We start from the raw sequence: 16076 nt of genomic DNA, 5'->3' as shown, positions 1-16076 counted from the left end.
ACAGAAAAAGAAATAAAAATTTCAAAAAGGGAAAGCCGAGCCTATTCTTACCATGAGCTATAAGAAAGTCACTTTTGAAAATCATTTGATTGCCCAATATGATTTGAACATTCCAAATGTGCTTAGGGCCTTTGACTTGAACCCATTTGACCTTAGATAAGGTCAAATTTGGTGTCGTTGGGTTCGTCTTATCGAGACTTTTAGTTTGAATATAAATTTAATGAAATTGGAGCTCATATGGTCTAGAATTTAAATTTGAAATTTTCGATGCTCAATCAAGATAAAATTTTGACTATATATCAAATGTTATTTTCAAATAATTGAATTGTCTTTCTTTTACTTAACAGCACACGGAAGTGGTAGTTTCACACTCATGGCCTCCCCAATGGGACCAACCTCAGCATTCACTACAATAGAGGATTTTCATCTTCATCCATTGTCATGGCAGCCCCTAAGAAAGGACCTGCGCTCTCAATGGTGGCCATCCCAATGCCGCTAATCATCACAAAGGCATCTTAATCACCGTAGTCACCACCCTAATTTCAATTTTATCATTCTTACTAGGACAAGTGGCAATGTGTCCACCAAATCCAGGAACCAGTTGAGCGCCTTTTCCATCAACGTTCTTACTCGAGAAACCTTTAACAATGTCAGCTGCCTTCATTTAAATTCTGGTTCCCTCACCTAACCAAAGATGAAAAAATGAACATCATTGACGTCTACGCGTGCGCGAGCTAACTCAATAGGGTTTACTTCTATCTCGCATAGTCACTGACTCTCAAATCATCAAAGATTAGAAGTAAAATTTTCTAAGAAAAGAACCCTCAATTTATGGGCGAATTATTACATCGGGTCACCTGACAGAGAGATAGATTAGAATTTTTCTCTGTCTACAGTAAAAGAGCAGTCAAAGCGCGACTGCTACAGTAACTGCGCTTTACTGTAGATAGAGAGAAATCCAGATGTATTTCTTTGTCAGGTGACCGGACCTAATAATTTGCCCAATTTATGAGAGCCCGATGGAAGGTGGCATATCCTCTCATTGTCACATCATCATTGCGAAGTCAACATAGTCGCCGAGATTAAAACATAAACAAGACAGAAAAATTGTATTTATTTGTTTGTTCGCACTTAAAATTCATATTTAATTTAATTCACTCACTGTCTTATCCACTCTTCTATCAAAAAGGATAAGTTAATTGAGAAACTAAATATATATAGCCATGAATGCCTACATTGGTGTTTAATAGGTAAAATATAAGACCACGACGACAATACTCACCCACAAGAAGGATTTCTTTGAAGAACTCACTGAGAACTACTAGAGAGACCTGCCCAAGGAGATCAACAAGCTTTGCTCGCTTGAGCCTACTAAGGGACTTGCCTTGCACGAGCCGAATCGAAGATTCCACATCAAATCACCACATACCACTACCCCAACCAATTCTACTCCCATCAAAACATTCAAAGTTGTCCATCTTTGTTAGAAGGGAGTTTCTATAGAGAACTCCTCACATCATTAAGTAACAAATGCTAGCTAGGCCTAAAGCTCTCCATTTTTACTGACTTACTAGCCTTTATCAACAAGGCTATCCTAGATCTGCACTAGTCATCAATCAATCCCGACTACTCTAACAGAGCTGACTTGTAGACTCACTCAGAACCTACACACTGTCACTCAACTCACCCAAGAACCCAATTAACTTCATCCTCCGCCAACCCTTTAAGGCACATCATGTGTCTAGATTAACAAGTAGTGTTGTATGGATATTATATATAGTTCATAATTTTTTATTTTTTTCTCTATATAGCCTTTTATTTAGCCCTTAGAATCCTATAAATAAAAGATGATTTGAAATAGTTGGGGATCGCTGAGATTTCTCTTTGTAATAATGAGAACCCTACCAATTTGAGACACATATAATAACCCTTCTCTTTACTCCCCTCGCTACACTCTTCATTCTAACGAGCATGCTATAGTTCACCGGGTTGACCCACAAGTATAATAGAATATCTTCCATTAACAAATTCGGATCACTTTGGCTTCCAAAACTTATGAAAGAGTTAAATAAAATTTATATATATCTTTATAAATTTCCAATAGTTTTAAAATAATGTCTAATATTTTCTATAATTTTATACCAAAAAACTTTTGTTACAAATTTCATCATCAATATTTCAACTCAACTTTTAAAAATCCATTTTTAGGAAGTCTTAAAAAAAGTGAAAATCAAAAGAAATAGCACTACAAACTAAACCACAAAGCAACAAAATGCCCCCAAAAATAAGATATAGTAAAAAAAAGCTCAAGTGGTAAGCAACACACCAACCAAGCCGAAGCCAACAGCATTAATCCTCACCAACCATTTCTGACCCTTCATTCTACATCATATCTCCCATCCCTGATCATAGCTTGTTGCTGTACCAGAATACCCCGCTCCGCTTCTCCGTCCCCTCAGCCTCCACATAAATGCACTCTCTCGCCTCCCTCCACATTGCCTTTAGAACCGGCGTGTCATCGTACCGGTAATAAACACCCAGTAATGGCCGAATAGCCTTCGTCGCCTCCATAGCGTGGTAATGCGGCATGGTCGAGAAAAGATGATGCGCCACATGTGTATCAGTAATGTTATGAAACACGCGATTGAGAAAGCCATAGTCGCGGTCGACCGTAGCCAATGCACCGCGAAGCCAATCCCACTCTTTCGAGTCGTAGTGCGGAAGAGCGGGGTGAGTATGCTGCAAGTAAGTGATGATCACAAGCCATGCATTCACGATTAGAAGAGGAACGCCGTAGAGCCGAATGACCCATAAAAGTGACAGTGCAGAGGAGAGGCGGTAGAGAAGATAGAAGACAGCGAGGACGCCAGCGTCGGAGAGGAAGATTTGTGCGCGTTCGCGGGCATTGTAGATGGGAGAATATGGATCGTAATGGCAGGCGAAGCGAGGGTAAGGGCGTCCGGAGACATTTAAGATGAGGTAGAGTGGCCAGCCAAGGGTGACTGTGAAGGCGAGGGTAAGGAGGCGGGCGAGGGGATTCTTGAGGTAAGGATAGTACCAGGGGAGAGATGATCGGGTTTTGGGGACGAAGACCTCGTCGCGATCGAGAGATCCGGTGTTGGAATGATGCCGGCTGTGGGAGTATTTCCAGGAGAAGTAGGGGACGAGGAGTAGGGAGTGGAGAATCAGGCCAACCGTGTTGTCGAGGAGTGAGGAGTCAGAGAAGGCATGGTGGCCGCATTCATGGGCGATGACCCAAAGGCCAGTGAGGATGCAGCCTTGAGCGAACCAGTAGAGGGGCCAGGCGAGTAGTGAGTAAGGGGAGGGGAGAGTGGGGAGGAGGGTGAAGGCGAGGTAGAAAAGGACGGTAGAAATAAGGAGGTCGTGAAGGATGTAGGAGAAGGAGCGAAGAGTGGAGCGGTTGAAGCAATGGGGTGGAACTGCTTTTTTAATTTGGCTGAGGGTGAAGGGGGGTTTCTCTGTCGGAACTCGTAACATGGGGTCTTCTACTGGTTTGTTGATGGATTGGTGGTAAATGGTTTGATTTTGTTCCTGCCCCTTTGCTGTCATATGGCCGTCGGCGTCCATGGCTGCTGCTTTGCTCTCTCAGCTCCTGCGTTGGAAGAAGAGTCAGAACAGAGGGTGAGGTCACGGAATGATCAGATTTTTTTTAAAGTAATTATCCCTAAACTATTATGTATTTATTTATATAATATATAGTAAGTCTTAAAATTTTATATATGAAAATTAAATATTATTTTTAATAACATAATATTAATGATATATTTATATCATTTAAAAATTAGAATATTATACAGATAAATATTAAATTTTAAATATAAGATAAGTAAATATATAAAAATTTAACAGCTTTTATATAATTTTTTAAATTTTCAAATGAACATTAGGCTCCAAAAATAAAATAAAAATACAGAATAGTCACGCATAGGATCAAGAACGCCTATAGTATAAATAACAAGTTATACCGTGAGATAAAAATATTAAAAAAAAAGAAAAAGAAGAGAAAAGTATAAAGTCCAAAAAGAATTAAAAGGGTGTCGACAAAGATTGTGAATCCTGCCAAGCTGGGTGGTCCTACTTCGTTTTGGCTAAAATTCGATGGCGCATATATCTATGCTAGGACTTTTAAGAAAGAATTATTTCGAAATATTCTTATTAATTTTTTATTGAAATAAAATTAAAATTTTATTTCAATATAAACATAATATCTATTATTTTATTTATTCAGTATGTTTTATATGTTCATTTTCTGACATTTAATTTTATTTAAAAAATAAAAGTAAATTATTTGAAATTAAATGGAATTAAAAATTTTACTCTTAATACGTCATCATAAAATTATCTTGATCGGGCACGAATCTCGAGGCAAAAATTAACTTGGAAACTTCAAAAATTAAATCTGGAAGCACCTGAACTCTGATTTCAGCGAGCCTATAATCAAACTGAGCGTCTCGGAAATACGAACCCAACGACACCAAATTCATCTCATTCCGAGCCAAAATGAGCGCAAATCAAGCACCCGAAGTGCTGTTGGAAAGCTCGTACCACAATTTGAGTTACCAAACGGTCTCCGATTTTAATTAGCTTCTAGTCAAATCGAGTGGCTCGACGAGACGAATCGAACGAGCCCAAGATCGCCAAATTTGGACATCATGTAGGCCTTCAAATATCTGATGAACGGTCTATGATCAAGGGATTCAATATCGGCCGTCCATTCGAACCACTCCCGATTCGCCCATGATCTCTCACCTATTTACGGGTCATGCCACTCCAAGAAATTTATAAATAAACCCCTCATTTCTCCTGAGATGTGATCCAAGCAAGAGAGAGAAGAAGAGAAGCGAAGAAAAAGAGAAGATAAGGAGGAGGAGAATAAGCTCCTCCTCGACCACCGCCGGAGTTCATTCCGCCGTCTGAATACGTCGGAATTCTGCCGGATATTCGGGAGACGCCAAAATACTGCATAACTTTGTAACTAAATTTCAATTCAAGAGAAACTCTTTGTAATCTGATTGTCCTAACTTGTGGGACGAATCAGCCTCTGTACTTCAAACAAACACTAGTGGAATTACTTCAACTGGGCGTGACATCGTGGTTTTTCCCCTCTTTCAGGTTTTCCACGTAAAAATCTTGATGTTATTTTCCTTTCCTGTTTGTGTGCTGAGTATTCGTACAACGCTAAGACGAAAGTATTTCAACTCTATCGTCATGTATATTCTAGCCGGCAATAGTTTGGCGCCGTCTGTGGGAAACACTATCCTACAACATCAAGTATTGCTATAATGGTCAACAGACGTAGCAGTCGCATCGTTGGGGCTTCCCGCTCCAACTCCCACCAATCCAGAAATCAGTCTGTGAATCACAGACACCCGATGTCTAACTCTTTTCATCTTGGGGTACAAAATGCTGCCGGAGAAGGAACCTCAGGAACTTTTTTAGAAGAAAGAATCCGAAAGATGGAAGAATCTCATAATGAGATTCTTCAACTCCTGCGAGAGAATCAGCAACCGGTACTAGCACAACGGGAGGAAGTGCTTCTCCCTCGAGATCCCCCACAGGTTGAAGATGTTCAATTCGAGCATCTTAAAGCAGAAATTCCTCTTCCTCCCCCAAGAAGGCAAATACATCAGAACAAAGAACTCGCTGATACAGCAAGTTCTACACATCCCTCACACACTGGTCGGCAACCTCGCGTTCTTCCAGATCTCATAGAAGACTCAGCCCAACCACTAGTTGTTGAGCTCCCTCGCAACACCTTCCGTCATGAACTGCGGAGATTAGTACTGGAAGAGTTCCTCCGAGAAGATGTGAGACAAACTCTCCGACAAAGGAACTTCCAAGAGTCATCACCTCTAATTGAAGCCATTCTTCAGCACCCCATTCCAGTTGGATTCAAAGTACCAAACGTTGAGTCCTATGATGGGACGACCGACCCGTATGAGCATATCGACTACTATAGAACCATCATGCACATTCAACGAGCATCGGACGCACTCCGTTGCTAGGTTTTTTCTGCCACCCTTAAAGGACATGCTCGAACGTGGTTCTATTCACTTCAGTCCAGAACGATCCCTTCATTTGTCAAATTAGTCAAACTATTCGTTAAACAGTTTGTGGCTAATCGAAGAATTGCTAAGGATTCTTCCCACCTATTCGGGATCCGCCAAATTGAGGGAGAATCATTAAAGAAGTATTTTCAATGATTTTCCACTGAGGCTCGACAAATTCCAGGAATAGACCCTGAATTACTCAGATGGGTCTTTCTTGGAGGCCTTCGTCCTGGCCCCTTCTATTCAGCACTCATGCACGACACTGTTCATTCATAGCTGATCTGATCCATCGTGAAGAGGCACAAATTTCTGCAGATGAAGCTATAAATGCTCACAGAAAGCAGTTTGAGCAAACCAATAGGAAGCGCAAAGGTGCACCTGGGATGGACAATTCATTCTCACAACAAAAAAAGCAAGGGAAGAATAATCTTCCTCCTAGGCCCTCATTACTGCGATGGGAACCTCGATAGGAGGAGTATACCCCACTCAACACATCTCGAGCAAATGTATTGATGACCGTTCGAGATTAAGATACATTGAAATGGCTGAATCGTTTGAAGTCGAACAAAAGAAATCCAGATCAGTACTGTCACTTTCATCGTAGTCGTGGTCACACTACCAAAGCCTGTAAGCAACTAAATGATGAGATTGAAAGACTTATCCGCCAAGACTATCTTCGACAATTTATTCGAGATCCATCTACCCGAGAGAAAATTCGTCCCACTGGGGAACAAAATCAATAATAAAGACAACCATTGAATAATATTTAAATAGTTGGAGAGATTGAATGATCACGCACTTCGTGCATTTGTATTAACAATACTACTTGTCTTGTTGTCTCTTTTATGTTGAGTAGGGTGTCACTTTGATATATTTAATGTATTCTTCAAGGTTAAATGTTGTATTATGCCCGTACATATATCTTATGTGTTGAGTCATTCTAACTTGTATATCCCTAAGTCATACTAGGGAATTATTGTACTGTCTTACATAATACAGTAATGTGATGTTCACGTTGTTATGATATTATTTTCTCTTATAAAAGATAAAAAACTTCTCAAACTCTTTTTCCGTGATTCAAGAAATATGCAATCTATATTGTATCTCAATTACCAGATTATCAATCCCAGGAGAATTTGGTCTTACATCCTTAGTGGATTCTCTCGACCTCTTCCACACAAGTTAACGTCATCGAGCAGGGATCTGACATACAACCTCGGATAGGTCTTACATCCTTGGTGGACTCTCTCGACCTCTTCCACACATGTTAACATTATCGAGTAGGGCTCTGACATACAATCTCGGATAGGTCTTACATCCTTGGTGGACTCTCTCATCCTCTTCCACACAGGTTAACGTCATCGAGCAGGGCTCTGACATACAACCTCCAATAGGTCTTACATTCTTGGTGGATTCTCTCGACCTCTTCAACACAGGTTAACGTCATCGAGCAGGGCTCTGACATATAACCTCGGATAGGTCTTACATCATTGGTGGATTCTCTCGACCTCTTCCACACAGGTTAACGTCATCGAGCATGGCTCTGCCATACAACCTAGGATAGGTCTTATCTCCATAGTGGATTCTCTTGACCTCTTACATACAGGTTAACGTCATCGAGCAAAGCTCTGACATACAACCTCGAATAGGTCTTACATCCTTGGTGGATTCTCTCGACATCTTCCATGCATGTTAACTTCATCGAGAAAAGGCTCCGGCATACAATCTCGAATAGGTCTCACATCCTCGGTGAGTTCTCTCCATCTCTTCTGTAGAGGTCAGCATCATCGAACAACACTCTGAGTGAATAATGTTATCTCTATAAAGACTCCAAGAAAGCAAGTGATTGATAAAATCATCACTCCAAAAATATGAGGAGCAATATATCAAAATCATGTGTTAAAGATGCAATCACAATTCAACTTTCTCTAAAGAATGAGTTCTCAATTTCATATACAACATCACTGGAGTTACATTACAAAAATTGCACATCAAGTTCATTTTTTCAAGAATCTAAAAGTGAAAAGGTACATTGGTATCATCCGTACAAGTTACAATCATCAAGCAACAAGAAGCTTTAAAACGGTCAAATATCCTTTGTGGATTCAAGTGACCTCTTCTCTATTATGAATGGATGAATTTCTTACAACTTCTTCCTTAAAGAAAGATTACAATTTGATCTTCATCAAGCCTCAACTCAGTTGATACTATAAGTGTGTCGCCAGACTACTAACATAGCACACAGCTTTAGCTCCTTGAATCAGAGATATATGATGTCGACAAATTTCCATATGGATGCTTATTATCTTTACAAAATGCCACTATACACATGTCATCATCGAACATTTATCTGATATTTGCTGGCGGTCCTTACTTCAGCAATCAATAGATTGTCGCTAGACTGCTACTTGCAACGCACCTTCGAACTCTCTCCTTAAGCTCTCCACTCGATAGTTGATTGCTAACGGACTCCAACTCGATCGTCCATCGCCGACAAACTTCCGTTCAATGGCGTTAAAATTCTCTCAATCTGCTTATCACTTATGGTTCTCCTCCAAGATACTATCACCACCAGGTCTTCTCAAATCACCCTCGCATACAAGCAACAATTGATCCCCTTCTATCATGGGTTGTCTATTTAGAAGATAGCCTATCATTGCAACTTTTTCTACACAAAAGAGGGGCACTGAAGCTTGATAGGGGAATGCTGCCTATCTCCAACAATGGAATGCCTCCAATGAAAGAAGAAAAGCACAAGCGAAGAACGAGGAAAAAAGTCTCATTCTACACAAAAGAGGGGCACTAAACTTTGATAGGGGAATGCCACCTATCTCCGATAGTGGAATGCCTCTAATGTAAGAAGAAGACTAGAGAAATAAAAAAGGAGAAGAAATTCGAACTTCTATACACGGAGAGGGGCCCTGAATTTTAGTAGGGGATGTCACCTACAATAAACAGGGGAATGCCTCAACTGTAAGAAAGTTAGAATGAGGGAGGAGGAAAAAAAAAAAGAAATCCCCTAACTTCTGCACAAGAGGAAGAGGAGGGGCAATAGATTGAGAAGGGAAAGTTTCTCACTCTAAATTAGCGGAAAGCCTTAACTGTTAGAGAGCCAAAGGGAGAAGAAGATATGGTGCAATTTTTTTAAAAGCTTTGGAGGCATATTTAAAGGTTTTTAAGAGAGAGGGAAAGTTTTACACTCAAAAATAGCGGAAAGCCTCGACTGTCAGAAAGCCAGAGGGGGAAAGAAAGAAGAAAATAAGAGATCTGCAACCTCTGCGCGAGAAGAGGGGCGCTAAATTGAGTAGGGAAAGTTTCCCACTCAAAAATTACGGAAAGTCTCGACTGTCAGAAAGCCAGAGTGGAAAAGAAAGAATAAAAAAAGAGATTTCCAACTTCTATGCAAGAAGAGGGGCGCTAGATTGAGTAGGGGAAGTTTCCCACTCAAAAACAGCAGAAAGCTACAACTGTCAGAGAGCCGGAGGGAGAAGAAGAGAAGGGGCAAGTTTCTCCTTGGCCTTAGGGGCCTATTTATACTTTTTTGTAAGAGATGTGGGGAAATTTCTAGAGTTTTCTAGAATTTTTAAAAATTTTGATTTTTTCTAAATTTTTCAAAAATTTTCAAAAAAATTTTGAAATTTTTTTGATTTTTTGGGGATTTTATCAATTTTTTTTTTTGTTAAAAAATTTCATGTGGGCCCCACAAAAAAATTGAATTTACTGTAACTACACGGTTAACCGCGCAGTACAATGCGTGATCGCGCCATTTCGCTCGTGGCGCGCTGGACGCCGCCAGCGTGCGGCAACGGGCGGCGAGCGGCGGCTTGCCGGTCGCCAGCAGGCCAGTTCGTCCGCCAACGCGTGTGCGGGCTTGATTTTCGGCCCGAATGGTCCAAATCCGACATTTTTGAGGTCCCCGGACACATTTTTTAATGTTGCAGACTTAATTTTAACACTTTCGGAGCTCAACTGGGCCTCTATGAGCAAGTTGTGCAAGTGTTCAACTTTTGGAACGTAATTTTTTGCGATTCAACCAATATAAAATTTCGGAAGTATTTTCGGACTTCTAGAGCTTCGACGTCCGAAAATAAAGGGGCAAATGATACGTCATCATAAAACTATCTTGATCGGGCACGAATCACGAGGCAAAAATTAACTTGGAAACTTTAAAAATTAAATCCGGAAGCACCTGAACTAAAGTTCAGCTACCTTATAGCCAAACTGAGCGTCTCAGAAATACGACCCAACGACACCAAATTCAACTCATTCCGAGCCAAATGAGGCCAAATCAAGCACACGAAGTGATGTTGGAAAGCTCGTACCACAATTTGAGTTACCAAACGGTCTCTGATTTTAACGAGCTTATAGTCGAATCGAGCGGCTCGACGAGACGAATCCAACAAGCCCAAGATCGCCAAATTCCGACATCATGAAGGCCTTCAAATATCTGAAGAACGATCTATGATCAAGGGATTCAATATCGGCCGTCTATTCGAACCACTCAGGATTCGCCCATGATCTCTCACCTATTTACGGGCCATGCCACTCTAGGAAATCTATAAATAGACCCCTCATTTCTCATGAGAGGGGACCCAAGCAAGAGAGAGAAGAAGAGAAGGAGGATAATCATCGCCTCCTCGACCACCGCCGGAGTTTTTTCCCCGCCTGAATACGCCGGAATTCTACCGGATATTCGAGAGACGCCAGAATTCTTTATAACTTTGTAACTGAATTTCAATTCAGGAGAAACTCTTTGTAATCTGATCGTCCTAACTTGTGGGACGAATCAACCACTATACTTCAAACAAACACTAGTGGAATTACTTCAACTGGGCGTGGCCCCGTGATTTTTTTTCCTCTTTCGGCTTTTCCACGTAAAAATCCTGGTGTTATTTTCATTTCTTGTTTGTGTGCTGAATATTCGTACAACGCTAAGCCGAAAGTATTTCAACTCTATCGCCGCATATATTCTAGCCCGCAACAACTCTTAATAGAAAATAATTGAGAGAAAGACTTCGTATAATTTATCTCAGATAATGATATAAAGTTATTTTAAAAGTCATTTGTCTTTTTAGGCAATATAAGACCAGCTGATTTGAGATATAAAATTAAAAAAGATTATTATTTGTTTCAGTATATTAAATGTTTATATATATAATTATATTAGGTAAATTCTGATATATTAAAAAATCTATAGTTGTAAATTATACATTAAAAAATATCTATACGCAAGTAAATACAAATATGAAAACAGACCATTTTAGTTCTTGCACATAATTTTTAAGGTGATTACTACATATATCCCACCAGGGAGAATCGGGCTAAATTTTCAAGGAGGGCAAATTTTTAAGTAAATATCAGTGTTGTCTCAAATTTTACTTAATCCTTCGTTATAATAAAATGGATCAATAATGACCAAAAAAATAGAAACAAAAAAAGGTCGTTAAATGTATCTTTTAGCTATAAAAAATAACTAAGGAATTCATATAATAACGAAACTTGATATTAGCTAAAAAAAAACTTATAACTGTTTGAAGTTACATTTTTTCTCAGTACTGGTACGTCATCAAAAAATTATCTTGATTGGGCATGAATCTCGATGCAAAATCAAGTTGGAAACTTCCAAAATTAAAATTGGAACCATCCAAACTTTGATTTCAGCAAACTTACGGTTGAACTAAACGTCTCAGAAATACGAACCCAATGACACTAATATTCAACTCAATAGGATCCCAAATGAGTCCAAATCAAGGACCCAAAGCACCGTTGGATGGTTCGAACCATAATTTGGCTTATCAAACGGTTTCCAAACATGACGTGCTTATAATCGAATCAAGCGGCTCGACGAGAAGAATCCAACGAGCCCAAGATCGTTGACTTCTAACATCATTAAGGCCTTCAAATGTCTGACGAACGATACACGATCAAGGGATTCAATATCGGCCGTCCATCTAACCACTCCCCATTTACCATTGATCTCTCACCTATTTATGGGTCATGCCACTCCATAAATCTATAAATAGATCCCTCATTTCTCTTGAAAAGGGGGATCCAAGCAAGAAGAGAAGAAAGAGAAGAAAGAAGCTCTTCCTCAACCACCGCCTGAGCTCCGCCGGACCACCACTTGAGGCCCTCACCTTCGTCGGAGTCTAACGTCGTTGCTCTGTCAGACCACCACCTGAGGCCCTGAGCTCTGTCGGTCCACCACTTGAGGCCCTCATATTTGCCGGACCACCGCCTTACGTAGTTGCTCCGTCGGACCACCACCTAAGGCCCTGAGATCTGCCGGACCACAACTTAAGGACCTCACCTCTGTTGGACCACCACCTGACATCGTTGCTTTTGCTGAAACACCACCTGAGGCCCTGAACTCCGCCGGAAAACCACTTAAGGCTCTCACCTCTACCAACCACAATTTGATGTTGTTGCTCAGCCGGACTACCACCTGAGGCCCATACTTCCGCCAAACCACCACTTGAGGCCCAGACTTCTTCCGGACCACCACTTAAGGCCTTCACCTCCGTCGGACCACCACCTGATGTTGTTGTTCCGCCGGACCACCACCCGAGGCCCTAGCTCCACAGGAACACCACTTGAGACCCTAGGTTCTGCCAGACCACCACCTGAGGCCCGGACTTCTCCCAGACCATCACGTGATGCCCAGACTTCTGCCGGACAATCACCTGAGGCCTGGACTTCTACCATACCACCAATTGAGGCTCAAACTTCTGTCGGACCACCGTCTAATGTTCTATCGAAGTACCGCCCTACTCCTACGATCTTTTTGACCCCGATCTCCTGCCAACTACGATCTTTCTAACCCCGATCTCCTACCAACTATGGTCTTTTGGACCCCTATCTCTTGCCGACTACGATCCTTGCGACTTCCATCTCCTACTACGGTCCTTGCAACCTACATCACCATACAACAGTCTTTCTGACCACAATCTCGTGCCAACAAAGGTCTTTCGGATCTCTATCTCCTGCCGACTATAATCCTTCCGACCTCCGTCACCTATTATGGTCATTCCGAACTCAATCACCAGACAATGGTCTTTCTGACCCTGATCTTCTGCCAACAACGATCTTTCATACCTCTATCTCCTACCTACTATGATCCTTCCGACCTCCGTCACCTACTATGGTTCTTTCGACCTCCATCACCAAACAACGATATTTCTAACCTCTATACTATCGACTATGATCATGCCGACCAAACACACATGTTTATATTGTAACTCCCACCATGAAATGCGCTCTATATGATGTACATTTGTACCATCAAGCCAAGGCCTTATCCTAAGGAAGTGCCTTATTTGTAATTGTTTTCAAATATTAGTGGATTCATTCAAACTTGGTCAGGCCCCATGTTTTTTCCCCCTTTTCAGGGGGTTCCACATAAAAACTTTGGTGTCTCTTATGAACGCTACACTCTCTATCTAATCTGCTTATGTGTTGGATCTTCGTATAATGCTAAAATGTTAAACTATATATTTCTCTACCGCCGCGAATACTCCAGGACGCAACAAGAACCATTCGTTTAAGTAGCGAAGATAAGACATCAATGTACTGCTCTATCTATAAGTAATGGTCTAAATTCAAGTAGAAAGAAGCTAACAAAGGAAATCAGCGAATTGAGAATATGTAGGTTAAGCTGGATATATCTTATATTAGAAAAACAAATTAAGGTTTCGTATGAGATGGCTTTCTTTAAATTTTTTATTAAAATTTTATTTTAAGAAACAGTGAAAAATATCCCAAATAAAACCTATGTAATACAATATTTTACAACTAGAAAATAAAAAAAAAAACTAAATATTTGGAAAATTTTGCACCAACCAGGTGTGATAGACTCACACGTGGTCACATTATTATAAAGTTGTTTTTAAAAATTAGTTCTTACCCAACTCATCAGGGCCTCTTGGTTAGGAGTTTAGGCTACCAACTAAGAGATTTTGGGTTTGAGTATGGTGTATGCGATGCTTTTGAGTCTGCCTTAAGTGTCATAAATGTTCCAAAAAAAATATTAATTTAAAAAATAATAATAACTCTTATATTTTCAAAATTTGGAATATTAAAATTTTATTTCCTTTAGAGGGAGACAATACACAGCTCACCATAGCATTTTAGTTGAGAGCTTAGGCTTCCAACTAAAATGTCTTGAATTCGAGTCTTTGTGTAGACACGTTGGAGGGGTGAGTTTACCTAAAATAGCCTATAGGTCAAAAAAAAAAAAGAGAACAATTATACTAAGATAAAGCAAAGGAAGATTTTTTTTTTCTTAAAAAGAGAATAACAAAATTAGTGCCGATTAGCAAAGTAAAATTGAATTCGGACACTATATTCCAATGAAATAACCCCAAATATAGAAAACAAAAGTCCTAAAAAAAATATTTCAGAATTTTCAGAATCGTAATTTCGAATAGAAACTTCAAGAAAAAAAAATGTAATAAAATAATTAAAATTCTGAAATCGTCTGATTTATATTATAATTAATATAATTTAGAATAAAATATCAAATAAAAACATCATTACAATAGGATAAAATCTAATTTTCTTTTCAAGATGAGTAAAATAAGATTGAGATGAAATAGGAAGAAACCATATTCTTAAAATTTCCGAAAAATATACTTATTAAGATCTGTCGAAATAAGTAAAATTATTATTCTATTAACCGGAAAAAATTTAGGCGGGCTCTTTTTAGAATGCCCCGGAAAATTTTTGTCCAAAAGCTTATAAAAATATAAAATCGATAAGGAACCATTCCCTTTACTAAAAAAATCAAAAGAAATAAAACACAAGTAAAAAAAATAAAAATATCTTTGAGATTTCTTCCCAGACGTTGAACAATCATGAAAAAAACTTAAATCGGAAACGGATGAGCGAGCATTTACGGCAGGGAAAAAGAATTGTAGTAAATTAATTCCATCACAGCAGCAGCGAGCATAGGAAACGAAACCATGAAATCTGTAAATCAGGAAAATGGAAAGCAGGAAGTGAAAACGGATTGGCATACCTTCGATGGAAGAGTTCGCGATTATCGACGACGAACAGGAGAGGAGAGAGAGAGAGAGAGAGAAACGGTTGTTCTATATTCTCTCCATCTATTGCTCTTCTCGCCCTGTTTCTGCGGTCTAGACGGGAGAACAAGAAAGATATTGCTAGTTGTCCATTCAAAGGGATTCCAATTTATGGGCATTTTATTAAGCTCGCCTCGGGGCTCGTATTTCTTGTTCGGGAAAACGCGAGGACGGTTTATTTATCGCCAATCTTTTATCGCCCATTGGCTTTGCCTTCGATGGCCAGGATAATTGGATGGTAAAAAAAATCGTTTTACGATATTCCTCTTTTGTCAAGTGTATATAAAAGATTATATAGCTTAAATTTATTATAGTTTTTGATATTACACAATTTATTAATTATATATACAAATATAAGAATTTTATATTCAAATTCTTATGGTGTTGATCAAAATAATCTAATTGATATACCAAATTCGACCCAATCCGAGCCCAAATGGGTCCAAATCGAAGATCCGAAGCGCCTTTGGAAGGCTTAAACCATAAATTGGATGACAAAATAGATTCCAAACGTAACATGTTTATAGTCGAATTAAGTGACTTGACGCTACGAATCCAACAAGCTCAAGATCGTTAAATTATGACATCGTTAAGGCATTCAAATGCCTAGTAAGGAATGCATAATCATGGGATCAATATCGGTTGTCCATTCAAATCACTGATAACATATCATTCATCTCCCTCTTATTTATTGGCCACGCCATTCTAAAAAATCTATAAATAGACCCTTCATTCTTCACCTGAAGGGGGACCAAACGAGGAATCAGGAGGAAACAAGGATCATAATGAAGAGAGAAACGAAAGTTCTCTTGCCACTAGATTCCTCCACGAGCACTGTCGGACTACCGACTATCGCCAAACTTTCACGCAACCACAGACTAATGCATTACTTTGGCCTTCCATCGAGTAACATGGGACTTATGCC

General features: G+C 39.6%; 1 protein-coding gene across 3 annotated transcripts; it reads right to left on the bottom strand.

Moving 5' to 3' along the window:
* Positions 1–339: 339 nt before the first annotated feature.
* Positions 340–15283, bottom strand: LOC110108827 (omega-6 fatty acid desaturase, endoplasmic reticulum isozyme 2). 3 transcript variants are annotated; one of them, XR_003703208.1, is made up of 3 exons: positions 15088–15283; positions 2327–3613; positions 340–684 (listed from the first exon to the last, which is right to left on the bottom strand). XR_003703208.1 is itself a non-coding variant. In XM_020839662.2 (3 exons), exon 3 carries the CDS (start codon positions 3586–3588, stop codon positions 2407–2409), a length of 1182 nt encoding a protein of 393 aa, XP_020695321.2. In that variant the 5' UTR covers positions 3589–3613; positions 14189–14286; positions 15088–15283; the 3' UTR covers positions 2231–2406. The 3 variants fall into 3 exon arrangements, 2 of the variants coding, with proteins under 2 accessions (XP_020695321.2, XP_020695312.2); XM_020839662.2 differs by lacking the exon at positions 340–684 and adding an exon at positions 14189–14286 and having other exon boundaries at positions 2231–3613; XM_020839653.2 differs by lacking the exon at positions 340–684 and having other exon boundaries at positions 2231–3613.
* Positions 15284–16076: the final 793 nt, after the last annotated feature.

Source organism: Dendrobium catenatum, unplaced genomic scaffold, assembly GCF_001605985.2.
Source record: "Dendrobium catenatum unplaced genomic scaffold, ASM160598v2 fragScaff_scaffold_1646, whole genome shotgun sequence".
Lineage (NCBI taxonomy): Eukaryota > Viridiplantae > Streptophyta > Magnoliopsida > Asparagales > Orchidaceae > Dendrobium > Dendrobium catenatum.
Note: the sequence above shows the minus strand (reverse complement) of the source record. Positions and strands in the feature narration are given on the sequence as shown.